This window comes from Astatotilapia calliptera, chromosome 20 (assembly GCF_900246225.1).
Source record: "Astatotilapia calliptera chromosome 20, fAstCal1.2, whole genome shotgun sequence".
Lineage (NCBI taxonomy): Eukaryota > Metazoa > Chordata > Actinopteri > Cichliformes > Cichlidae > Astatotilapia > Astatotilapia calliptera.
This window is the reverse complement of record NC_039321.1, coordinates 13195433-13223255: the sequence shown is the minus strand read 5'-3', so window position 1 is coordinate 13223255 and position 27823 is coordinate 13195433. Positions and strand designations below refer to the sequence as shown.

Below are 27823 nucleotides of genomic sequence, written 5' to 3'. Positions count from 1 at the left end.
GACGTATGACTGTAGCTCTTATTTCTCTAGTTGTTTGCGTGGTCTGGAGAGACTGCTGCCGAGGCTTCCTAGCTTGGTTAAATGCCTGCTGCCTCCTCTGGTCACGTGTCTTCGACTGGAAGAGCCGCTGAGAGGAACGGAGGATACGCATTGAAGAAGCTGCCGTAAAACCAGCAGGGGGCAGTGAAGGAACGGTTTGGAAGACGGGAATGAGTAGGAAAGTGTGGAAGACGAAGAAGAGTAGAGGAGCTGTTTCCGTGCGCCAGCTGGTTGGACCTGGATCTGGGGTCTTTGGCTGTGCTTCAACAGTTCAGGTGAGCCCGCTCTCTGACCTTCCGAACCGGATTGCTGGAATTGATTTAGCAGAGCTAGCGCCACCTGCAGGCCACCTCAAATTGTTGTTACGTGTGGGAAAGGTTGGTGCAGCAGAGCTAACGGAGGTAAGTGAACATGAAAGCTAGTTGTTGCTGGATGACGTGTGCGGCTAGCTCCTGTAGGCCAGTTTCTTAGTGCAGTCTCCGTGGACCTTCGGATGATCCAGTAATGAAACGGTCGCTTTGGAGTAACTTTCGGCGAGGCTGCAGTGCGTGCGGCCGATTGTCATCACTGTCACATAAAGCACAGTAGTCAGTAACCTTCGTGGATGATAAAGTCAGAACCATCGTGTCATTCTTAGCCATCAAGCTCACTCACTTCTTTTTTCTCACTCCAAGATGGTCTTAGATACTTTTCCATGTGCAGATGGGCTCACGGCTCATTTTGATCGATTTCTTTGGAAAGATCTAAGAAGCTTAATGTGTGGAGATATTTCTTTTTGCAGAGAGAAAGAAGCGCCCAATGAAACCAGGACTGATTACTTTAATTCATAAACCTGGAGAAGTTCCTAAACCTGGCCTTTTAAATAATTAAAGGCCAATTACACTGTTAAACGCAGATTATCAAATTCTTGCCGTATCGATTGCTGCCAGATTAAAAAGAGCTCTTTCATCAATAAATCTGTGAATCAATCAGGTTTGTTGAGAGGACGACATACACAATACACAATAGCATACGACTCGTTTAGGATCTGATTGTCTGGAGTGATTTACTAAATGAAAGAAGTTTTCTTTTTTTCCTTTTTTTTAGATGTTATGTACTTTCATTGCAAACAGCGAAGTAGACGCGATTAATGTAACGGGAAGTCAGTTGGCTGATGATACTATTTAAAAAAAGAAAACAAATCAAATTTCAGCATCATTAAGAACTATAAACACTGTTTTAAAGCTTTAGGGTTACAGTTGAATATAGATAAATGCAGGAGTGAATGTGAGTGCGAATGGTTGTCTGTCTCTGTGTTTTAGCCCTGCGATAGACTGGCGACCTGTCCAGGGTGTACCCCGTCTATTGCCCTATGACAGCTGGAATAGGCTCCAGCGCCCCCCGGGACCCTGAAAAGGAGAAGCGGAAGCGAATGGGTGGATGGATGAAATCTTAACTCTGCAGCCATTGTATAACGTAAAGGTTAAAAATGTAAGTGAAATATTTGGGGATATTTCTAAAGATAAAGCAGTGTCCAAGGAGAAGAATATTATGAATAATATAGAAAAATGCCAACAGTTGCAAAGAGACATCACTGTTTTTGGTCGAATCCTACAAACTAAAATAGAAAGTCTGTCTAGGCTTATCAAGCCAATATTTTCTTTGCCCATGTCACCTGATGTTGTTAAAGCTTGGTTAGGGAAGATTTGCTGCAGTCAAACATTCTCCTTGTTTGAGGTGGCTCCACATTAAAAATATCGAATTTAGTGACAGAAAAATCCATCCATCCATCCATCCATTCGCTACCGCTTATCCTTTTCAGGTTCGCGGGGGGTGCTGGAGCCAATCCCAGCTGTCATAGGGCGAGAGGCAGGGTACACCCTGGACAGGTCGCCAGTCTGTCGCAGGGCTAACACACAAGGACAGACAACCATTCATACTCACATTCACACCTAGTGGCAATTTGGATTATCCAATTAACCTGTCCCCACAAACTGCATGTCTTTGGACGGTGGGAGGGGGCCGGAGTGACAGAAACATCTCCAACAAATTTATTAGACTAATCTTACAGAAAGAATGTTTTCCTAATCAGATTAAAAGTCATCATGTTAAAAAAAAAAACCAACCAAACAAAAAACCTACTTTTTCCTCCATCCATCCATTTTGTTAATGCGCATGTGCAGTTTTTGTGTAAAGCCTACAGAAACATTACAGCCAAGCACTGAAAACAGCACTCGGACTCTTTGACCTTTGTGAACATATTGTGATATTGCTGTGTTGTGTCTGTCTGTGTGTGCAGGATGGACATTCCCAGCAGGTTGGAGGTGTGGCAGGAGCTGGTTGAGAGTTGCGGTCTCATTACTGTCCAGCAAGGCCTCCAGCAGGTGTGGAGGCTGTTGCTACTCTGCCTGCTCTGCAGACTCTGTTTCACACTGGGTGAGCTTCACTCGCTGCACAGGAGCACACGTCCCAGCTGCTGATTACAGTTATCGCTGGACGCAAATGGGTAGTCAGAGCTGCAGAACATCTTCTGCTCAGCCACCTGTGATTTGGCTGAAAATGTTATGGTTTAAAGTTTGGACATGTATGTTTCACATGTTCTCTGTAAAATGTCATCATCATATGACAAGTAGTTTTCTAAATATTCCAGCCTTTTTGACACACTGGGAGGAACAAAAACACAAGTGCCAATGTAAACATCTTCATCCATACAAGTAAATACAGTAAACCAGTTAAGGGTAATGACAGGGGAATAGTCACTTATTTCACACGAGTGTGTGTGTGTGTGTGTGTGTGTGTGTGTGTGTGTGTGTGCATATAAAAGTTTGACACGCCTTCCTTTTTAATGTTTTTTTCTTTATTTTCATGACTATTTACATTTTAGATTCTCACTGATGGCATCAAAACTATGAATGAACACATGTGTAAATAACTTAAAACATGTTTTATATTTTAGATTCCTCGATATTTGCCACCCTTTGCTTTGATTACTGCTTTGAACACTCTTGGCGTTCTCTCCATGAGCTTCATGAGGTCGTCTCCTGAAATGGTTTAACAACAGTCTTGAAGGATTTCCCAGAGATGCTGAGCACTTGTTGGTCCTTTTGCCTTCACTCTGCGGCCCATCTTATCCCAAATCATCTCCACTGGGTTTAGGTCAGGCCATCTGGTGCACTCCATCACTCTCCTTATTTTATCTGGGCTCTAATCTGAGCTGCTGTTAACTTGTGGTTTCTGAGACTGGTGACTCAGATGAATTTATCCTCAGTGGCAGAGGGGACTCTGGGTCTTCCTTTCATGGGACAGTCCTCATGTGAGCCAGTTTTGGTGGTTTTTGCAACTGCACTTGGGGACACAATCAACATTTTTGCAATTTTCTGGACTGACTGACCTTCTGTTCTTAAAGTAACGATGGGCTGTTGTTTCTCTTTACTTAGCTGATTGGTTCTTGCCATAATATGAATTCTAACAGTTGTCAAATAGGGCTGTCAGCTGTGTACCAACCTGACTGCTGCACAACACAACTGATGGTCCCAACCTTATTAAGAAGGCAACAAATGAACCCTGACAGGCACACCTGTGAAGTGAAACCATTTCAGGTGACGACATCATGAAGCTCACTGAGAGAAGGCAGAGGGTTTGCAGCCCTGTCAACAAAGCAAAGGGCGGCTACTTTGAGGAATCTGTGATATAAAACATATTTAGAATTATTTATCAGGGTTTTTTTTTGCTACATAATTCCATATATCTTGCTTCATATATATGATGTCTTCAGTTTGTATCTACAATGTCGAAAGTAATAAAAATAAAGAAAAAACATTGAGTGAGATGATACATATATATATTCAGCATTAGTCAGAAATAAGCTTATTGCTGTTTTGATTTGTTTAGAGCCTCAGACTAGCTATTAAAAATTATTTTAAAATATTAAAAATTAAAACCTTGTGTGACCATGTTTAACTTTATTATGCACTGCAGTGTCTGCAACAACAACAGGCTACTTGTGATTACGTTTCTAAGTGCGTCCTGCTTTGCTTCCTCAGGTGTGGTGTCTACTGTGAAACATGTAGTGTCAGCGCTGGCTGGGATGTTTGGCCTCTTCCTGTTCTTTGAGCAGCACATGCAGTGGATTCTGCTGCTCACTGCTCTCTGTTACTTTATTCTGCTGCTCTGCCGAAACTCGAGCAGCCACGGCCTCTTCGTCTCAGGTGTCGTCCTTATCTATATCCTAACAGGGTGAGAAACGCAGACAAAAACACTTTTGTACCAGGAAAATTGCTCCTCAGTGTTTTCTAAACATTTGCACAGAGAAAAGGCTGGCAGTAGACAGTAGGGCACTCCTCTGGAGGCTAACGCTCTGTAACTTGTTGGCTGCTCCTTATTTTGAAAGCTTTTTTATAACAAAGAGTTTTGCTTACCTTCCAAACCAGTGTCACATACAATACCAGTCAAAAGTTTTAGAACACACTAATTTCTTCCAATTTTTTTTTATTAAATATTACGCTGTTTAATGTCTCATTGCACTCTGTAATGAAAGCATAATACAAAAACGCAATTACAGCTGGAAACTCTTCTGTCCAGTTCATCCCAAATCAGCCCGGTGGGGTTTAAGTCTGGAGACTGTGCTGGACTCCATGTTTTCAAGCTCACCACCTTGTTCTTTGTTCCTGAGGTAGTTCTGGCACAGCTTGGATCTATGTTTTGGGTCTTTATGTTGCTGTAGGATGAATCCCTGACCAACTAGGTACATACCAGAGGGTCCTGCATGGTGCTGCACAATGCTGTGGTTTTGGTTCAGGGAGCCTCTCACTCTGTACAGTCACTGGCCCTGGATCCAGTAAAACAGCCCCAGACCATCACACTTCTTCCTCCATGTTTGACCGTTGATGCCACACACAAAGATCCTGTGTGATGAACCGAGGATTTCAAATGTTGATCCATCAGTCCATAATACCTTCTTCCAGTCTTCAGTAGTCCAATGGTGGTGTTTCACGGCCCAGCCAAGCCTCTTTGTCTTATTCTGACGTCTGGCTTTCTTGCTGCAACTCGTCCTGTCAAACCTGCAGCTCAAAGTCTTCTCTTCACAGTTGAAACTGAGACTTTCTTACTACGACCACTATTAAGCTGCTTGAAGCTGTTGTCCTGTCAGCCGCCTATCACATAGCTGGTAACTTGGCCTCTGATTCAGTTGTGTCTTTGGGTCTACAGACTTTGTTTCTGAGCCTTTGGATGATGAAGCAAACTGGACTCACTGACACCTTGACTTTCTTTGCAGTTTCTCTGTAGGACAGACCGACAGTGTTATGATGGTCTGTCTCTCTTCCATTGTTAATCACCTTTTTCCTCTCCATTCTTGCACCATCACACTACCTTCTGCAGTACAATACTGTTCAACTGATGCTCATGAGGGTATGGTACCACAGTGTGTTCCAACACTGCTTTTATGCAGACAGAGGGGATTGGAAGTAAATCAACAGAGTTCTCATAATTAGTATGAAAGCAGTAAGGGTTAGAACTTCCATACAAATTGATAAATAAGATAGTAATTAAGTTAAGTCAGTTGATGCCAATCAAGTGCTCTTAACAAGTGTCACAGTCTTCCCAGGAGTGGACGGTCCTAGCAAAATTCAGTTAGGCTCAGGCCCAAAGTGCTCAGGAAGTGCAGACGACTCTGCTGCTCTGCAGGCTGCATGTTCAGGACTGCAGGATTTCACAGGGGGTTTTTTTTCATCACACTTGGTGTGCAAACACCTTAACTGTTAAAGTTCTCGACAGTACAATTAGAGAAATACTGAACAAGTGTGGCTTGTTGGGAAGGTTTGCCAGGAAAAAAATCCTCTTCTCTCTAAAAAGAACATTGCAGCATGGATTAGGATTGTACAATTGCATCTGAACAAATCACAAGACTTCAACAACATCTTTTGGGCCGATGAGACCAAAGTGCAGACGTCTGGCCACAACGCACAGTGTCACATTTGGAGAAAACCAAACATAATACATGAGCACTCAAGTATTCTAGAGTCATATGTTAGGCTGTCTGTCTGACAGCTCAAGTTGGACAATGATCTCAAAGTGATGCAGACCTTAACCTGACTGAACCTTCAACTTTGTAATGGGGCCCAAAGCTCTGTAACAAAATAAATAGCATCAGTGAGATGTCACTAATGAAGAAGATTATGTAATAATAAAAGAACTATGTGGTACAGCATGAAATGAAACATTTTTTAGAAGGCAAGAAGATTGTAGCTGTTATCTCACAGTGCTGGCTGAGCCTGCAATTACATTTACATGGAGCCTAATACAGCCGTTTCAATCCAAATAAACAGGCCCAAGCTGTACAGAATTTCAGTCAGTTGAAGATGTTTTTTTTTCTCAACTTTTCCATGTAATAGTCTGAAAATAATCCAGGTGATTGTTTTCTTGCTGTGTTCTTCCTGCGTGTCCTCTGACTTCACATACCAATAAGGGGACATATGTTATCAAGATGAACTGCTTTTAATCCATACTCTTAAACACTGATAGACTATGTACAAAATAATGGCTACCCCCTGTTATGTTATAAGATGGCTTTATCAGAGACCCAGGCAGAGTTAGATTTAGTTAGATTTTTTTTAAAAGCCTGACTCTAATGCAAAAAGTCAAAAAACAATTTTGTTGTCATCTATGGTCCTCCTAGCCTGTACTCAGATTTCTTATAATTATTGTGGGCATTTTTTAGCATCCATGTAGATGCTGAAAATGAAAGTCAATGCAACATGTTACTTTTTTTTTATTAGAGTTGATTGGCCTCTCTCAAAGTGTACATGATCCCACTGATTGTTTTAATCACACTCTGAATCTCATCCTGACCAGGGATGTACAGTATCCCAATACTGATACTAGGTTGTGTTAGCATGATAACACAACCTAGCCAAGAAGCCCAATACTGAGCCTGTCCTGGCCTAAGAAATAAAAATGTCTGATAATCTGATGCATTAAAAATTGCAAAAATGCTTCACAAAACTTAATGGAGCTGCGCTATGTGCTGCCAAAGCAGCATTTCATCAGCAAAATGCCTGTCCCAGATACGTACAAGCAAGTACAGTGGCTTGCAAAAGTATTCGGCCCCCTTAAACTTTTCCACTTTTTGTCACAAACATGAATCAATTTTATTGGAATTCCACGTGAAAGAACAATACAAAGTGGTGCACACGTGAGAAGTGGAACGAAAATCATACATGATTCCAAACATTTTTTACAAATAAATAACTGCAAAGTGGGGTGTGCGTAATTATTCAGCCCCCTGAGTCAATACTTTGTAGAACCACCTTTTGCTGCAATTCCAGCTGCCAGTCTTTTAGGGTATGTCTCTAGACTCCAAGAGGTTTTCTTCCAAGATTGCCCTGTATTTGGCTCCATCCATCTTCCCATCAACTCTGACCAGCTTCCCTGTCCCTGCTGAAGAGAAGCACCCCCAGAGCATGATGCTGCCACCACCATATTTGACAGTGGGGATGGTGTGTTCAGAGTGATGTGCAGTGTTAGTTTTCTGCCACACATAGCGTTTTGCATTTTGGCCAAAAAGTTCCATTTTGGTCTCATCTGACCAGAGCACCTTCTTCCACATGTTTGCTGTGTCCCCCACATGGCTTGTGGCAAACTGCAAACGGGACTTCTTATGGGTTTCTGTTAACAATGGCTTTCTTCTTGCCACTCTTCCATATAGGCCAACTTTGTGCAGTGCACGACTAATAGCTGTCCTATGGACAGATTCCCCCACCTGAGCTGTAGATCTCTGCAGCTTGTCCAGAGTCACCATGGGCCTCTTGGCTGCATTTCTGATCAGCGCTCTCCTTGTTCGGCCTGTGAGTTTAGGTGGACGGCCTTGTCTTGGTAAGTTTACAGTTGTGCCATACTCCTTCCATTTCTGAATGATCGCTTGAACAGTGCTCCGTGGGATGTTCAAGGCTTGGGAAATCTTTTTGTAGCCTAAGACTGCTTTAAATTTCTCAATAACTTTATCCCTGACCTGTCTGGTGTCTAAATCCAATCAAGAATTTGTGGCAAGATCTGAAAACTGCTGTTCACAAACACTGTCCATCTAATCTGACTGAGCTGGAGCTGTTTTGCAAAGAAGAATGGGCAAGGATTTCAGTCTCTAGATGTGCAAAGCTGGTAGAGACATACCCTAAAAGACTGGCAGCTGGAATTGCAGCAAAAGGTGGTTCTACAAAGTATTGACTCAGGGGGCTGAATAATTACGCACACTCCACTTTGCAGTTATTTATTTGTAAAAAATGTTTGAAATCATGTATGATTTTCGTTCCACTTCTCACGTGTCCACCACTTTGTGTTGGTCTTTCACGTGGAATTCCAATAAAATTGATTCATGTTTGTGACAAAAAGTGGAAAAGTTTAAGGGGGCCGAATACTTTTGCAAGCCACTGTATGCAAGTTCAGGTCCTTGAGGCAACTGTTGTTGTGATTTGACGCTGTATGAACAGAATAGCCCTTTATTGACATTTTAAATAGAATTGAATTACATTGAATTGAACTGAATTACGGTGGCACGGTGGTTAGCACTGTTGCCTCACAGCAAGAAGGTCCTGAGTTCAATTCCAACATCAGGCCGGGGTCTTTCTGTGTGGAGTTTGCATGTTCTCCCCGTGTTTGCGTGGGTTCCCTCCGGGTACTCCGGCTTCCTCCCACCGTCCAAAGACATGCAGCTTGTGGGGATAGGTTAATTGATTAATCCAAATTGTCACTAGGTGTGAATGTGAGTGTGAATGGTTGTCTGTCCCTGTGTGTTAGCCCTGCGACAGACTGGCGACCTGTCCAGGGTGTACCCCGCCTTTCGCCCTATGACAGCTGGGATTGGCTCCAGCGCCCCCCGCGACCCTGAAAAGGATAAGCGGAAGCGAATGGATGGATGGATGAACTGAATTACTCTCTGAATGGTTGGAGAGCATTCCCACTTTAAATGTAAGAACTGATATGTGGAGCTCAGTGTGTTCTTAAAAGTAATACAGTATGTTACTTGTTGGAGAAAGTAATTTGCTACACTACTTGTTACATTGATTTCTCAATTCTCTTTAGAATGACCTGAAACACATGTCACACCCATATGGAAAAGAAATAGAAAAAACTTATAAAAGACTTGCATAAGATGTGGCTTACTTCATATAGTGAATCATATAAGGCTTATATGATTTACTCATGAAAGTGGCCACTTTCTCATTACTTTCATATATTGTTTTAATAAGTATCCAAAACATACAAGTTTCATTTATATACTTTTTCAAGGGATCTTATATCTGTTTTCACTCTTGTATGCTTTTCATACAAGTTTCACACAAGACAGATACAAACTTTATAAGATTTATATATATCCTTTCCATATGGGCATAATTACCATGTAACTGTATACACCTTGGGCTACAAACCCACACAAACACAAATCCATATCCTAATGAGGATACAGTATTTGGGTATGAACAGGAAGCCAACAGCACCGAAAGATTTTAAAGTGATCGGCACGGTGATGCTACTTTAGAAAAATGAGCCAGTAGAAACAGAGATTGCAACCTGACTGATCATCAGTTTGTTACCTGGTGAAGTTCATGGCTGGCTGGGCTGGGGTTGGCATTCACTCAGCTTGAACATCACTCTGGGTTCTTGGCTAGGTTGTGTTAGCATGATAAATGGACTGCTTTTCTACTCTACCTCTACACTTTATACAAGATTTTTCTACGCGTAAGTAGCATTGGAGAGGGTTAGTGTCTTATCTTTTGGCATGCAGACTGGAGCAGGGATGGAACCACCAACCTTCCAATTAGTAGATCACCTGCTCTATTCCTCAGCTACCCATGCTGTTTGTGCAGATGCTTGCAAAGAGCTGAAGGTGTTTTAGCAGCATAATGTGTTGCTTCTGTCCTGGGTGCACTTTGATTACAAAAAATTCTCGACACAAATTCTTTCCTTTGTGTAATGCACGGCTCTGTAGCGCCGATGTCTTTAACAATGTAAACACGAGTGTTTCACCCACATTAGCAACTAAAAATAGACCTGCAATGGAAATGTATTTAGGAGCAGCGTGTGAACAAAAAGTCTGACAACATTGAGCCCACACAGCCCGCAGTTTTCGGCAAACAGACTGATAACATAACAGTAGCAGTGATGACGTTCCTGGCACAGTTAAACATGGAGCCGGAGTCTGTTTACACACCACGAAGAGCAAAGAGACGGAGCCGTTACTGAGCTCAGGTTGAGTGAAACAAAACGTGTTTCTAATCCAAAACAGCAGTGCTGTTCCTGTGATCACCATTAAAACCTTTACTGGGAAACACTATCGGGAGTCCTTCATCCAAGCACCTGATTAACAAACTCTGACGTGAAGGAAAAACAAACTTTGTAGCTGCTCCATCCACCACTGATTGTTCTGCAGTAAAGCTTTTAATAAAAGTGTTCTATTTAATATGTGAAATAATTAGTTTTTTGAGTAACCTTTTTTTTTTTTTGACCTACAGCTGTGCAATTAGTTTGCACAAATGTCTTTTTTATTGATGCTTCGTAATGGTAGTTACTCTCAAAACAGAGTCAGTGAGAATCGATAAGTGATTATGGAACTGGAATTGCTAATTTTTTTTTATCTATTTCCATCCCTATGCATTACTGAAAAATGGGATTACATCCAACACTATTTACAAGACACCGCCAGCAATTATAACAAGTCAGTAGGAAACGCTTTGAAACTTGTGAAAATACAGTTAAAAGTCAAAAATATCTGCTTGTTTGTGGTGAGCAGCAGATCAACCAAGTTAAGAATTTTAATGGCATCATGCACACATTCATTTAGACACGTAGACACTGAGCCATGGCTCTGTGCTACATATTTCTGCAGACACTTTTATATAATTTATTTTATGTAATATTCAATACTGAACTGTGAATTTAGTCTTTATCAAGGTAGCAAGTTTTTTTATTCTGTTTTCATAAAACTTTACTTTTATACACTATATTTACGCATTTTATACATTTACTACTACTACTGGGTTTACACGAGGTTTAAGTCCTTTACAAGTTTGAAACTTTTTGTCCTTCATAATGGAAAATTGCTGAAAATAAAAGTGGGTATCACTTCAGCTAGGTCCTAATTTTATAAATTCTACACTCAGGTTTGAGGTTATCACTGAAATGCATCCAGATGCATACAGAGTTTACGTTTTCACTTGTTTCTTCATTTTTTCTCAACACGCTTGCATTTAAATCTCTCTGTGTACCTGGCCTGTACCAACACACTTATTGTCTTTTGAACATCTGCCCCCTTCCTTCTTTCACATAATGTCTTTGAATGTGATTGGCTGCATGGTCTGTCCATCAAAGTAAAGTCCCACCCCTGCCTGTATATAATAAGTGTGCACTCAGACAGTGCACTCCTGTGCAGGCAAGTCAACCAACCTAGATCTGGTTTCTGCAGCAGCCATATTTCTCTGTGCACCTACAACAAGTGTGCAAACCAGGAGACTCGCTATCGATAAAAGGAGAACCAAGCAGACAGCTGAGAAGGCTCAAGTGCTGTTTTTTGTAAAGAAGAAGCTGCAGCTAATCTTAACGTGAACGTCACTCTTACAGTAGAGTTGTGAAAAGAAAGAGTCTTGCAGTCTTAGGCCGTGTCTTATCTTAGGGTCCAGCTAAAACCAAACATCTGAGGTCAGTGTGTTTGGAAATGTTTTCATGTTAACCTTCCCTTTAGTTAAAAACATTGTTGAAAGGTTAGTTGTCAAACAGCTAAGAGAGCATCTGCAGAGGAATGATTTATATGAAGACTTTAATTCAGCATTTCGATGCACCACAGCACAGAAACAGCTTTAGTGAAGGTTGCAAATGATCTTCTCATGGCCCGTGACAGTGGACTCCTCTCTGTGCTTGTCCTTTTAGACCTCAGTGCAGTGTTCAGTACTGTTCACCATAATATTCGATTACAGAAATCACAACACTACACAGGTAATAAGTGACCTATCTGTTGAAACATTGTAGAGCAGATAAAGTTTTCCTTGTGGTGAGATTTTATTTCATTTTAATAAGTATATCCTTGTAAACTGGATGTGTTCCAGCTAAATATAGTCTTAATATAGTCTTGGTTTTTAATACACCATCATTATTTAAAGCAGTTGTCAATGATGAAAAGTACAGTTGCAGTCTGAGTTCTCATGCCTAAACTTAGAGACAAATAGAGCAGTTGTACATGTCTATCTAGGAGCTGCAATTCCTATAATAATTTAGTAATTCATTTCCTTTAGTGCTGCACTGTCCAGCTTCTAGAGTAGCATTGATGGCTTATCATGTTACTTTTCTGCCTCTTCTTTTTAGAGAGTTGCATTTAATTGACACGGTGACCTGGCACAAAATAAGAGGTAAATATTACATCAATTTTTTTTTGTTCCTAGTTAATCTTCTGTAATTTTTTTTGCAATTTTCATTTTGTGTCTTGGAGAAACATTTAAAGGTTTATTTTAGCCTTTGTACTGTTTATCTTTTGTTCCCTGTACGTCAACCTTGTATGGCAACAAATTAAATATATTCTTCTTCTTATTATTATTATATTTACACCCAGTCATCATGGGCATGAGTATCATTGTAATTTATGTCTTTAAATTATTTCTTTAAACCCCCTTTTCCAGGTTGGAATCTGTATAGCATAGATCTTTAATTTGGGGGATAAGTATGACTTCCTCTAGTCCACACAGGGTTTAAAATGGATACAGGCTAAATGCTGTGAAAACATTTTTCCCTAGGTTTCATATCATCAAACACATTTTTAATATTAGACAAAGCCTGAGTAAATGCAGAATGTCTGATTACAGCCACATCTGCTAAGTCAAGACGTCACTTAATAAATAGGTCTTGTCTGAAAACGTGAAGGAGGATAAAAGATCTCAAAAAGCAATATTTCCTGCTACGATGTAATGAAACAGCTGAGAAACAAAGTCAGTATGGAAAGGGTTACATGTCTAAAGCTTTAGGACTCCAGTGAGCCACAGAGAAATTGGTGCGGTGCCTACCAAAAAGCATCTGGTTGAGGTCCAAGTATTAGTGCAGATGTATGTATACTTTCAACCTGGTGTAGCTTAGAGAAAATCCTGATTAATTCATAATAAAACTTGTGCACCCAGTTGTTGTTTTTAAAGTAATTAAAGTTGTATGCTTTAGACTCTACCTTGGAAAAAGAACAGTTTGATAAATTACCATGGCATTCATGCCCCTAATACCTATACAGCAAATGAAAGCTCAGTCCAACATGTTAGAAAGACTTGATAGCACATATATGATGCAGCTCATAGACTGAAAAAATGACCATTGTGAACTATAGTATATTGGTCATATATATGTACATCTGTAATGTATAGATCAAGCCTCACAACAGACACCTTTTACTCTTAATAAGATTATATTCAGACTATGTTAGCTTATAATAGTGACTTCTATGAGGAAGTGATTCCTCATAAAATGTGAATGTAGTATCCTGTAATGGTAACAAATTACTTTATTTTTGTGTCTCTTTGAGGCTCTCAGATGGTGGTGGCCATGAAGGCCATTTCTGTGGCCTTTGACTTGGACAGAGGTGCACTGAGCAGCCTGCCCTCGCCAACTGAGTTCCTGGGCTATATTTTCTTTGTGGGTACTGCCGTCTTTGGCCCTTGGATCAGCTTCTCCAGTTATAAGAATGTTATTGAAGGCACAAAACTTGTGAGTAACTGCCAGTTCTACCTTAATCTGCATGCTTTCTAGTCCTGTATGGCACTGTGATGGTAATGATGGATTTGGGTTTCAGAGCTGGTTGTGGCTGCATACCTCTAGCGGCAGTCTAGTGAAGAGTCAGATCTGTTTGCTAATCTCCACCTGTATTGCCCCATACCTTTTCCCGTGGTTCATCCCGATCCATGGAAACTCTGTCACAAAGAAGTAAGAGATTTTAATTCAATCGTTGCTCTTTTTACACCCAGAGCACTGTTCCACTACACTGCTTTGACACTATACTGTCTGTCTTTCTTTCTCTGCTTCCAAGATACATTTGAGAAAGGTAAGGCTTTGCCCCAAGTATTAACATTTGTTCAAATTCCCAAGTATAGAAACTATTTAGTCATGTTCTGATGATGGTATCATAGTGTAGTGTCATACTTTTCTCACTTCTTGAAATTGGCACTGTAGTCTTTGTCTTCTCACACACATAACAGTATATCTTCAGTTTGTTATACAGAAGATTAGAAGCTAATATGCATCTGCACTGGTTTTAATTAGTATGACTTGAGAGTCTTCCTTCTGGTGATTTCAGACACCGAAATGAAGGCATGACACACAAGCATATCATACTCATATCAAATGTAATAGAAGTGTTTAACAGAGACAGATGAAATTTGGCAGCTGTGAAAATAAAAAGGGAAAAAATGATGCACCGTTTCTTATATTAAACTCAATAGGGCCGATTAATCAACAGAATGGTGCAAAGTAGGGATACTTTCCCAGGAAAATATCGGACAGAATGTGATGAGGAGCTCTGATGAGAAGACAGCCAGTTTAGTGTTTACTGAGGAGTCTAATCTTAGAGGGTTTAGATTATAAACGGGAACAAATGTCACACAGTAAGTCAAAATATCATAACATCTTGGTCATGAGAACAATCCTGTGACACTCGATAGATATGTGTGTCTGTATTTGTAATTGTTATGTGATCCGTGATGTATGACTTTTAACCCCATTTATGATCTAAACCTTAAATGATTAGACTATGGATTAAATAATTATGTTTTATTCTATTTTAATACTGTTTTTATTTTATTTGTGCTCCATTGCTAGTCTTTCTTTTTTACAGTTATGAACTGAATACACTGTTATCCAAAACATTTTTGCATATCTGTTTGTGCAGCTGGCTAATTCCGGTTTGTCTTATTCCCATTGCTTTGATAAGGAGCTCTTACATACAGTGACTCAGGTGTACGAGTTGTTTAGATTATCTGCATGCTTGAAGAAAAAAAATGACGTCGGTGTATCAATCATAGTGTCGTAAGAGGAAGCAATATGAGATCAGCAGATGAGTAGTCCAGTCAGAAATCAGTCCACCTCTGACGTTTTATGGAAATGAATAACTTGCTGGGTGAGAACTAGCACTAGAAGTCTGATTGCTCGAGTTATTTGGCTTTAACGTGAATTGCTGTAATTATTTGTCGTGTGCCAGCCAGAGATTATTTAATGATGATGTGTGTATGTGACTTGATTGTGGTGTGTTGCATAGGTGGCTGCATGCTTACGAGAATGCAGTGTCCTTCCACTTCAGTAACTACTTTGTGGGTCACTTGAGCGAAGGCACCAGCATGCTGGCCGGAGGAGGATTCACTGAAGATAAAGACAACACAAGATGGTAAGATTAGCTGATCTGCGATTAGCTGATCTGCTATCAGCTGCTCTGCTCTCTTCATCCTGGAAACTGTTTAATCAACAGTCAAGTTTTTCAACCCTCTAGAATAATCTACTGTAAAACAAGGCAGAATTGAAGAGCATCATTGGGTGTAATGGCAGGCTTCCAATCTAGCTTATTATATGATAGCAGTATAGTGCAACAGGCTCTGCACAGCAAAATGCCCCAGATTGCTTGAACCAAACGTTGCTAAGACAATTCTAGCTGGAGCGGACAAACAAAGATTCCTGAAGAAGGGAAGAAAAGTCTTGCACAAAGCAACTGGGAATAACAAGGCAGGCTAGTAGCAACACAAAGAATGACATGCTGCCGGAGACTGACTCGGTGCCAGTCCAAGAAGATTCACATTAGAAATCTGACTGTGATTCAAAATTTTTTTAAAAAGTGGAAAAAAACAAGTTGTGTGTGTGTGTGTGCGTGTGTGCGTGCGTGCTGTGCAGGGATATGAAAGTGGTGAAGCCTCTCAGTGTGGAAATCCCTCGCTCCATGGTGATGGTGGTTACATGCTGGAACATCCCCATGTCTCGCTGGCTTAAAACCTGTAAGTCTCAATCTTCTCTGTCTGTTAAACTTTCCAGAGTGTCGAATTTAAGGATGCCAAAATTTGTTGAACCGACAGAAGCAGAAGCAGACGGCTTTTCTAGCGTGTACACACTGAAAGGGAATTGCAGCAATGAAAGAACTGTAGAATGTGAACCATCTTTGGCGACTAGAGCAGGGGTGTCAAACTCAAATACACAGTGGGCCAAAATTCAAAACTGGAACAAAGTCGCGGGCTAACGGTAATATTTATTGAAAAAAAAATCTTCCTCTAGATATAAGAATGAATCTTTTCTTATGGACTCAAACAAGTTTTGCTGAAAAACTGAATATGGAACAAGCAAAGCTTAATACTAAACAATATATATATATTAACTGTATAATACCAGTAGGCCAGCTCTGATAGTAATTTGGTATGGCTTCATGGGCCAAATGTAATTAGGCTGCGGGCCAGAGTTTGACACCTATGGACTAGAGGCACCATAAACAAGTACTGAGAGTATTGTCAATTGTTACATTTGTTTCTATATATATATAAAATCAATGTTTGTCTTTTAATTTCTTTGAAAGGTACAATATCTAATTAACAGAAATAACAGCAAACAAGATCTTAGTTAGCTTAACTCTAGCTTTTATTAAAAGGTGTAACTTGAACCTTACTGGAGTTGTTCACAGGCTCAGTGAACACAGGCCTGCCTCTTACTGCAGGGACAACAACTAACACTGTTACTGAGTGATGAACGTTTAGAGGTTTTAGTAACAACATATTATTCTTAATATATCTCTCTGGGTTTCTGTTAACTCCTTGGCTAGGTTTAAGAGGATTAAGACAGGCTCTGAGTGTTAGTGAAGAGTTACAGATGACTAGGAAAGTACAGCTGGAGTCTTGAGGGAAACTGCAGAGGAGGTTTTTGATGGAACCTCTGGGAAGTAGACAAGGAGACTTTGTGCTGGAATGAGAAAGAAGAGTATTTAAAGAAGCTGGCAAAGAAAAAATGACATGAATACAATATACAGGAGTAGCGTACAGTAAAAAGAGGTGCAGGGCTCTAGACTAACTTTTTGCCACGGTTGCACTGGTGCACCTTGATGCCCACCAGCACAAAAAAGTTAGGCGCACCCAAATTTTTCAACCGCATCGCTTAACACAGCAGTTTTACATGTGCACTTTTGGGGGGGAAATTGCTGTCCATACAGACAATATTGATTTGTAAATGATTAATTAACAATCTTGTCAATACAAAGTTCTTTATTTGGAGCACATTTCTACAAGAAAGATAAGTTACTGAAAAAGTGTTTGTGCTTAAAGTGCGTTGGCACTCTTTGGTGATATTGTAGGCAATGTTAAATTTAATTATCACATCGGCCCCCTCTGATGACCTGTTTTGCTGCTGCCTGCAGCAGTGGGTAGAGGGGACACTTGGGCCGTGCGTTTATCGTGTTTTTGGATACACTGTGCTTGTTCAGCGTTCATGGCTCCGTGTCAGAGCACTGGCTATGAATTTCAGACGAATTAGGCCTTAACAAAAAAGTTATCAATAGTTCTTATTATCTTTTCTCATTACCCACAGCTACATCCACTTCTGTCAGGCCTAGGCTGCTCACTAGGGCTGGGTATCGTCACTGATTTCTATAATCCATTCGATTACGATTCACGAGGTCCCGATTTGATACAATTCAATTTTGTTAAAAAATTAAGTTAAAAGTTCCAAGTTAAAAGTAAAAAAAAAAAAAAGGAAGAAGACAGCGGCCGACAGTGCTGTAAACAACGGTGCACTGATGGGTACTAAGCGAATGAATAATGCAGAAAACAGAGATTTGAGATGGGAAACTGTTCTTGAAGTACACTGAGAGAGAGAGAGAGAGAGAGAGAGAGAGAGCTGTGCATGAAGTTTGATTTTTATCGTGGTGGAAGCAAAACAGCAAAAGTAAGAGAAGATTAATGACGACATTTATGAAATGTGAAGCATAGTTTGGATATTCTTTTGCTGCTGGTTCAGTGAATTTTGGTTGGAGAGAGATAAAACCTGCAGCTCAGAATCTAGCACAAAAAAGACGTAAACACAAAGCGGGACATATCAGAATCTGTGAGCTGTCGGCTTTCGGCCCCGAGGGCGTGTCCGTGTACAGGCCGTTGGGTGAGAAAGCCCAGAAAGACAAAGCTGATTCTGATGCGTCGGGTCCGCTCTGTGTTTATGTCATTGTGTGAAATCTGTGTACCTGCTCTCATTTGCTGTTTGGCGGTTGTTGAAATACTTTTGTGAGCTTTAACCTGAGATTCTGGCGTTTCTGGCAAAATACATTTATATTTAAAAGTCGATTCAGATTTAATGAATTGTTATCGCTTTATTCAAGCTACTCACCTCTCTCTATCCACCTGGCACCTGCACTTTCGAACTTACACACAAAGTACTACAGGAATATCTGGACCAAGGCCAATCAGAGAGGTCCCGCCCCTGACTATCTCTGATTGGTTTATACCACGATAGGGGCATAATGTGTGTCTGTTGTTGACCACAGGGAGACTTTCAGGGTTGCGGAGACTTTTCCCCCCCACTCGAACAGCTAGACCAGTGTGACCTAAGATTTTTTTAGTGGCACCATCAAAAAATTTGGTCAGACTCTAGAGCCCTGATGTGGAAAAGGTTTCTGGAGGGTTGAATATGAGGCTCAACACTAAGGAAAGAGAAAAGAACCTGTGGATTGGCAGAGAGATTGAGCTCGTGAGCATGAAAACTGCAAAGGTGGTTGGTCCAGATTCAGTTCAGTTCAATTCAATTTACATAGCACCAGCTCACAACAACAGTCACCTCAGCGCACTGTATACTGTAAGGTAAAGACCCTACAGTAATACAGACAACATACCTGTGGAGGTATGGCGATGTCTAAGAGATAGTGGAGTAGGGCTGCCACGGTTAGTCGACTATCAAAATCGTCGACGACTGATTTAATAGTCGACGCCTCGTTTGAAGCTTTGTAAGATCCCAAAAGACGCAGGAATAAGTAGTAGGATTTAAGAGTGTAATAACGGACTGAAACAGAAGATGGCAGCAGCACTTTTAATATTACTCTTATTATTCTTTCTGGGTCACAAAATAAATGTTTAACATATTTTCAGGCGAGAATTTATCTGTGTAAACTTAAAATATCTGCTCAGTTTATCAAGACGCCACATATTTTCAAAAGCGCTCCGACGTTTTCGGAGACGTCTGTTACCCACCAGCTCGATAGCTAGCCGGGGTTCAAGGCTCACTAGAGCCGCTGAGAACACCGGACTCCCGGCAAATCGTTTTCAAACCCACCGCCGTTTTTCGCTACTCAGGTTAAACATGATATATAAGTCACTTATATTCAGTATTTTATTTGTTCCTGAGTAAATCGGTTTGGCTGAGATTAAAGTTATAGTTTTTACACAGCTGAATAAACGTCAAGCAGATAACTGATTATCAGAAGTGTGAGATGCTCGAGAATATACTCCGGTGTCCTGTTATATTTTAGAAAGCAAGGAGCAGACCGCTGAGTTAATTAAACTCCACTGAAACAATCTGCAAATTTCATTAAAATTTAATAAACTACCATCTTGTCATTATTTTTAGTTAGCACGCACCTTAAACACTTAAAGCTGTAAGCTAATGATAGTCATATAAGAGCAGATGCATGCTGGTGCAATAAGCGGATACATGATATGATTAGTTGACTAATCGCAAAAATAATCGGTGACTAGTCGACTATCAAAATAATCGTTTGTGGCAGCCCCATAGTGGAGACTGTTAAACACAATCTTAGAGAGTGAGAGGATACCTGAGAAATTATGTTCAAGAACATGAGTGATGTGCAGAGTATCTACAGAGGCATAAAGCAGAGTGTCACTGGAGAAGTACAGAGAACACAGATCATGTTGTACCAAAGGAGGCACTGTGGTATTGTATGAGGAAGTCAGGAGTGATAGAAAAGTATGTGAGGGTGGTCCTGGACATGTGTGGGTGTGCAGTAGTGACAGATGGAGTCAAGGTGGTGCTGCAATTATGTCAGGGATCTGCTCTGAGCCCTTTCTTATTTGCAGTGGTGATGGACAGGCTGACAGATGAGCCCAGGCAGGAGTCTGTGGGGATATGACGTTTGCAGATAACACTGATCTGTAGTCAGAGTAGCGTGCAAAGGGAGGTATGTGCTGGAGAGAAGAGGGGAGTCAACAGAAGCAAGAAAACACGTGTGAATTAGAGGGAGAGAAATGGAAATTGGAACGTGCAAGGAGCAAAGGTAGTGAAGGTGGAGGAGTTTAATATTCTGGGATCAACCGTTCAAAGCGGAGGAGGAGTGGATGAAGATGAGTGTCAGGAGTGTTTTGTGAATTGAAGATGGAAGTGCCTGTTCAGAGGGCGAGTGGATACGTTAAAGAAATGATCATGATGATGATGATGGTGGTGGTGGAGCTGCCAGACAGAAGGAAAAGAGGAAGACCTTAGAGAAGATTCGTGGATCGTGTAGGAGGACATGCAGAGGGCTGGTATGACAGAGGAGGATGACGATAGAGATCGTTTGAGCAGATGATCCGTTCTGATGAGCCGTAAAGGGAGCAGCAGGTGATCTTGTATGAGCACCATGTTGTCATAATGTTGTTTTCAGTGAGTTCATTGTGGTTTGTTCTCCATCTTTTTCAGATGTCTTTAAAAACGCCATGAAATTGGGAACTTTTCCAGCTATCCTGGTGACATACACAGCCAGCGCCTTACTGCATGTTAGTAAGATGATGCACACTTCAACACTTGTATCCAGAGTCTATACAGTATACTAAATCCATGCTTAAACTTCACTGTTAATTCAATTCAGTTTTATTTATATAGCACCAAATCACAACAACAGTTGCCTCAAGGTGCTTTATATTATAAGGCAGACCCTACAATAATACATACACTATTACCCACTGTGTGTGAGATTTCACTGAACAACCAGGTCACTAGGCTTGGGCAGTGTCCACCTTATGACATTTCACTGAGGTGTTTGGTATATGACGGTATTTGTTTAAAATGATTTTCTGAAAGTTGAAATACTGGTGATAGAAGTCTTTGTCAAAAATGACCACAGGTACCCCAAGTGGACCCCAAACATTTATTTATTTTATTTATTTATTTTATTTAGGACAGTGCATGTTAATGAACATAAATGTAAAAAAAAAATTACATGAATGTAAACATACCAGATTATAGCCAAGGGCTAATTTCCATCTGTTGTCCTTTAGCATAAAAAATAGACATAATAATTCATAAAAATACATCATTCATTCATAATAAAAACTCCATCACCAAACTTACACATACACACCATTCTGTTCCACTAGTTGTACGTAGTTTACTGCTTAACCTAATTGTATTATCTTCTCCAGGGTCTCAGTTTCCACCTGGGAGCTGTTCTGCTTTCACTTGGATTCATCACATATGTTGAACACGGTATGGATAACTCTGTGCTCACACAGAAGAGTGATTCGCTGGTGAAAGTGGAACAAGTGACACATGATGTGATCTGTTGTGACCCAGGTCACACACAAACACTGAAGAACTGCTTAATAGATTTCTATTAAGGATCGTCAACAGGGCTGAAAAGTTCTGCCTCAATTATCTGTCACAGTCATTCTTAGATTTTAGTGACAAAAATGTTTTTATTGCACTGTCGTGCAAACTGGACACTGACTTTGATCTCTGTAAATTCAGTTGATCTCTTCAAAGAAAGATGGAAAAAACAAACAAATATTATTGATTTCATATTGAAACGTTACACAGAATTAAATAAACAGGGCACAGACTGTGCTATGTTCTGTTAATTACAGAAAAGTTCTTAGCATCAGTGCATTTCTTACACGTAATCTAAAGTCTTGTGTTTCATATGCATAATGACCATGACTAAAACTTGTGGCAAAGTCGTCGACAGCTGTGAGTCCCCCCTCTATCTGTACCGCACAGGTGTTTCCACTTCGGAAAACTAACCACATGAGGGGATAACATGTCTTTTATCCTGTATGTGAACTATTATCCTGCACCTTCCGTACTCAGTGTCATTAGTCTTTGGCCAAACAGAATGCATTTGTGTTTTTAGTGTACCTTTGTTTGGATGGATACACTGACATGCTGTATGGACTTCTGAGTGAAGTGGAACCTTCTACTTGGCCTTCATGCATTAGTTATACTGCAGTTTATGCTGTGTTTTTAGGAGGTTGAATAAATTACAGAATGCTTTGCATATGATTTGGTCTTGATTAACATTGCTTTCTCAGTATATCCAAACGACAGATAATGATCCACATTGAGGAACAAGCTCGTGTGAATTTAGTTGTTTATCTGTCTTTACTCATCCAGAGTAGTCTGCATGTTGCAGGGGACAGCTGTGATCCAAAGGCTGTTTGAGGGAATGTTTGATTTTTCTTTTGCTTTGTTTTCTGTAATTGGAGCACTCGTCGTGTCGCTCTATTGTGTTCATTTAGTGGTAGAAAGTCAGATTTGTGGACCCCTCCTATTTTCCTTTTTTACATTTTCATGTTTAAAGTTTTTTAATTTAATGTAACTGATTATTTTTGTCATCCTCAGTTCTGAGAAAGAGGCTTGCTTCTATCTTCAGTGCCTGTATCCTGTCTAGGCCTTGTGCCTCTGACTGCACCCATCAGCACAAAAAGGTACAGCTTCATCCCTACTCAGCTAACAGATGGAGACAGTGAAAAACAAAACACACACACAGACACACACAGAGACACAAACAGACAGACATAGATGCAGAGCCAAAGTTTGGTTAACCTGTGTTGTGTTTAAATGTGCAGTGTAAAAAGGTGACTTCAAAGTGCTGCACAGCTAAACAACACAGAACAACAAAGATAAACAGGGCAATAAAGTAACTGAATAACTCCAAATAATCCTTTTTCTTTTTTTTTGGTCATTAGGCCATTTGAAACTGACTAATGAATCACTCAAGCACAAACAGACAACAAAATCAAAAGATGAACCACATAACAGAAGACTCATTTTAAGTTGTGTCTTGTATGTAAATTCAATGTCACTAGCAGCCTGTGTTGCACGTTCTTTTTCTCGAGGATAAAGAGAGATAAAGATAAAGAGAGCACCAGTCCAATTCAAATTCAATAGATTTATTGCCTCAAGCAGTTCAAAACCATACATGTACATGGATCTCTTCAGTTCACAGTCTGCAAGCAGTTAGCTGTAGCCGACTTCTGGAAGAGTGCGCTAACTTAGCCGTACACAAACTTAAATATTAAAAAATCAGCTTTCTGAGTGGTCAGAAAACCATTGGGGAGGGCCCTGGTCTAGACTTAGCTCTCCCTGGTTGGCACACAAGTTGGTCCCAACCTCTTGTCGCTTTCCTCCTCCTGCATTTTGGGTGCTTCACCTGCCTGTCTCAATATTTTCTTCTCACACACTAGCTGTTTCATTTCCCGTCATCTAGTTTCATATCCAGGCAGCAACTGTTTGTGAGAACTTACTGTTATTTGACCTTGCCCTGGTTCACGCCCACATTCCTGCACACAGCCCTCCACTAAGTCTGCACAAGCTACTCTCAATCATGTGACTCTAGAACTTTTGTACTTATATTATTTTGAGTCTTCAACCTTTCTAGTCCAAACGTCTGTTTCAAAAAACTGTTTGCTGTTGTTAGCTTGCCACGTCTCAGCATTATGTGCAGTGTGTCCATTCAGGACATGGTCCCAGTGAAACTGAGGCAGCCAGGGAATGAGATGAAAAGCCCGTGGATTACAGTTACATAAGAACTAAACTGAAAATTAGTGGTAACAGGACTGATGAATGGATGAATCCAAATGTGACATTTTTGGTTCAAATAGTGATCAGTATGTAGGAAGGAGGTCAGCTGTGAAACACAGTGGAGGCTCCGCCCCAAACCATGAAAACAGAAAGGCACCATCACATTTTGATCCATTAAAAAACACCTGAAAAACATCTGATTGGCACCATTTTTTTTATCATGAGAACGATTCCATCCTGTCAATGTAGTCAAAGCAAAGATGCATAAAAAACCATAGAATAGAACACTAACAGTCATTGTTAGCAAGTTGTTATTTCTTAATATTGAGTAGATTGACGGAGAACATGCAACTTTTGTCTCTATTTTTTCTTTTGTCTTTTATTCTCTCCTCTGCGGTCTATAGGATTATTGGGTGATATTGCTGAACCTGGTTTTCAGCTTGCTGGCCATCTTCCATCTCACTTACCTAGGCTCCATGTTTGACCCAGGAGTTGATGAACAGGAGGTAGAAGAGGTAAGAGCACCATGAGGGCCAACCCCACCTGTATATGTTGAAGATATTATGACAGAGTGCAAATTTATACCCAGTCTCAGTTTGGAAATAAAGCAAGTGACAGCTTTCATACAATAATAACACTGAATATTCTCACTGAATATTTCTCATAATTGTAATTGTTTGCAGAACATTCATTATTTTTAATGGTCTGATTGCTTTAAACTGAATTCTGTGGTGAAAATTGTGTCTCAAATCAGCACATTTTTTTAGAATATTTTTCATTCAACCAACTCTGATTTTCCTTAAAATCTGGTGAATGGTTGAACATGATTGCAGTCAAGTTTTCATACATTATATATATTTTTAAAAAGTTTTTAAACCATGGTCAATCAAACAATTTTCAGGCTATTTTTTCACAGGGACAATTTTTGAACATGAAAATGTGAAAAACGTAAAGATAAAAGCATGAAATTCTTACTAGTCTCAGAATCTGCCATTTGGGACACACCCATTAAAAATGTCTGCGTATTGGCTAAAGATGGCACGATCCCACTTTTTTATGTCCGATACCGATAACATAAATTTGGATATCTGCCGATACCGATATGAATCCAATATAGTGTTTTTTAATCAATAAAACTGTTTTTTTAATATCTTGCTGCATTTTGTATACGTTTATACTCACGTTTAAATAAACAACAACACTAAAGCTATTCTGTTGTACCTGTATGTAAAAAATACACTGCACCCAAAATATTTCATAGTTCAGCAAAACTGATCAATCTAATAAACTTAAACCTACTCCATCCTCCCTATTCTGGTATTTTAAAGAGTACTTAGCAGAAATCTTAAGCAACCTAACTAATAGGGTTGCAAACTCCCAGCAAAAAAAATAATAATAGGGAACCACCCCCCAACCTCCACTTCGTGATGCTTAATCGACTTAATCAACTTTAATTTGATGCAGTGTGGAAAAAAAAATGCACAGAAATTAATAATTTTTCAAGAATAATTAAATAGATTCAACATCTTCCTTCAACAGAACTGTAGACTGCACAGATGGCATCTTCCCAAAGGAAAAAGTACTATAGCTTACTAGGGTATATTAGACTTAACAGTTACTATATACAGTAATGGACTTCTATATATTTTACATAAGATTAAAACTTTGGGTGTAAGATTCAGATAATTATTTATTAAAAGCTAGACATTTTAAATGAGAATAAGAAAGAAAAGTATGTCTTTGTGCCCCCATTTTCCCTGTTCATGCCCTATCGGCCCCCCTGGCTAAACTTTGCTAGATCCGCCCCTGGACAGTTACCAGCCATCAACTGCGTAGAAAAAGATCCTGGTGTAGAAAGTAACATTAAATAAATTCTAACAACAGCTTATCAAGGTTAAACGTGCTGCTGTTGTTCAGCCGCTGGTTTCCTCTTTCTGGTGCAAAGTGGGCCAAAAACAAACAAGAGACACAGATTCCCGACAGAAAAGCCGATCATTAAGCAGTTTCACGATTGAAATAGCAGCAAGATGGGGCACTCGCTCCAGGTATTGGTTGTTAAGCTTAAGTGGGAATGCCTTACAAACATTCAGAGATGAACTTACACACTTGCTTTACTTCTCTCTGGGATCACTTCCTCGGAGATGAAATGCTGGTTTGGTAGCGAGGCTATAAATACACACAGCCACTCTATCATGTGAGCACACTGCTCCGACGTGCTACGGTTATGAGCCGAGTTACACCGTGTCGCAAGTTTTGTGAGGTGCTTTTTTATATTTAATGGATCGGATTACATTTTTTTATTTCTTTCCAATATCCGATCCAGTAAATTACGTCAGTATCGGACTGATACCGATACGTAATATCGGATCGGTCCATCTCTAGTATTGGCTAGTTAAAATATGGGAAAAAATTAAAGCCAACTAATGCTCATAATAAACTTCACATTGCAAAAGACAACTATAGTGACAATTTCTGAATGGGTGAATGTAAAGTGCTATGATTGCTCAGAATAGAAAAGCGCTATATAAGAGCCATAAGTCCATTTACCATTTATTTGTTCAAACCAAGGATATTTTTTTATGCACATTGGAGAAAGTTGAGTAGCAGGGCCATTTTAATTTGAGAAGGAATTACCCTTTGACCTTTTCTGGTTGCATGTGGACATTTAGCTGACAGCATGCAAATTCCTAATGCACATGTGTACCTTGTGTATGATTCCCTGGGCTGTGCAGGGACTAACAGCGTCCATGTTTGTTATTGTTTTCAGGATTTCACAGCCATCCACACCATCCAGAGGTGGTCTGAACTGAACTGGGCCAGCCACTGGGTTGTGTTTGCTTCCTGGGTATTCTACTGTTTAATTAAATAATGTTGTCTGGGCCGATGAAAAGGCTGACAGACACCTTTGTTTCAGTGTATACCAGACTGTTTTCTGATTATGAAAGACAGAGATATGCTTAAGTGGGAAGGACGTTGGCACAGGGGGATGACGGTGTGTGCGCTGTGGTGATTCTCAAAGATGTCCAAACAAGTTTTCCGGCCTGTTTGAAAGAATGACTGGTCTCTAAAGGATTAGTAAAATGAAAAGTAGAAACTGGCCCGTTCATATGAATGACCTTTGACATGTGCAGGTCCAAATACATTTCAGCTTCTAATCATGTGAAGAAAATGAAATGTAGCTTTGTTAAAATCTCTTGTCATGTTTTCCTTTTTTTTTTTTTTTACTGCTGTTGTTTTTGTGTTTGTGTTTTTTATAAATTTTTAAATAAATGCTAAATACAATAATTTTCAAAAAGTGTATATTTATTTAACATATTTATAGTTTGGATCTTGTTTCACTCATTTAACTGAAAATAAGGTTCTCTGCTACTAGAGGTTCAGATAATTAACTGAAAATGAGCTGCTGTACGCGCACCTTTACCTGACATTTTACCCTACCAATCAAAAGCAGGTCACCTGATGGACATAACAAACAATTCAGGATCATTTCCAGTATCTTTAAGAGATAACAGGACATTGAGTCCATTATCTTTTTCACCATCTCCATAATTTACCAGTAAGACAAATTGTAAAAAGTAATTCTTGTTAGACTAATTGGTCATTCTCAATTGGTTGTTGGTGTGGGGTGGATACAAAAAGCTTAAAATGGTGTAGAATAAAGTGTTTCATGAATCGTTTGTGCTTTTTGTGGTCAGTACGACCAAAGGTGTTACTATGAATCAACAGTAAGGCAGCAAGCAGCAGGCAGCTGCTCCAAGGGTGTGGAAAGTCCTATGCATCCTGTTGGACTCTGCTGACCACTCCTCGCATCTGCAGAAACTTACATTTTCTCTTTCATTTGACACCTGCAAAAGCTGATGGCAATAATTTTCAAAGTTTGTGGTCTCTTTTCAGGTGTAAAAAAAACTGGTTGATTTATTTTTTGCATCATTATTCTAAAATGAGGAGTATAAATACTGTATATAACCTGTAATTATAGCTTTCATTTATTTCCTAGAGATTGATTGTGCCCATGACAGATTGTAAGCAAAGGGTGAAAATAACATCCCCTTAG

At 40.0% G+C, this 27823-nt stretch overlaps 1 protein-coding gene across 3 annotated transcripts; it reads left to right on the top strand.

Moving 5' to 3' along the window:
• The first annotated feature begins 199 nt into the window (after positions 1-199).
• LOC113013942 (protein-serine O-palmitoleoyltransferase porcupine) lies at positions 200-26993 on the top strand. 3 transcript variants are annotated; one of them, XM_026155194.1, is made up of 13 exons: positions 200-314; positions 2318-2454; positions 4062-4254; positions 12367-12410; positions 13562-13743; positions 13829-13959; positions 15287-15412; positions 15910-16010; positions 20671-20747; positions 21393-21456; positions 22588-22673; positions 24174-24284; positions 26537-26993. In XM_026155194.1, the coding sequence occupies exons 2-13, from the start codon at positions 2319-2321 to the stop codon at positions 26636-26638; spliced, it is 1353 nt and encodes a 450-aa protein (XP_026010979.1). In that variant the 5' UTR covers positions 200-314; position 2318; the 3' UTR covers positions 26639-26993. The 3 variants fall into 3 exon arrangements, with proteins under 3 accessions (XP_026010979.1, XP_026010978.1, XP_026010977.1); XM_026155193.1 differs by having other exon boundaries at positions 200-440; XM_026155192.1 differs by lacking the exon at positions 200-314 and adding an exon at positions 1451-1509.
• The last annotated feature ends 830 nt before the right edge of the window (positions 26994-27823 follow it).

Coding starts and splice junctions, on each gene's coding strand:
- LOC113013942 (XM_026155192.1), top strand. Junction 4,255..12,366: donor CTTATCTATATCCTAACAGG/GTGAGAAACGCA, acceptor TCTTCTTTTTAG/AGAGTTGCATTTAATTGACA. Junction 20,748..21,392: donor CAGCCAGCGCCTTACTGCAT/GTTAGTAAGATG, acceptor TATCTTCTCCAG/GGTCTCAGTTTCCACCTGGG.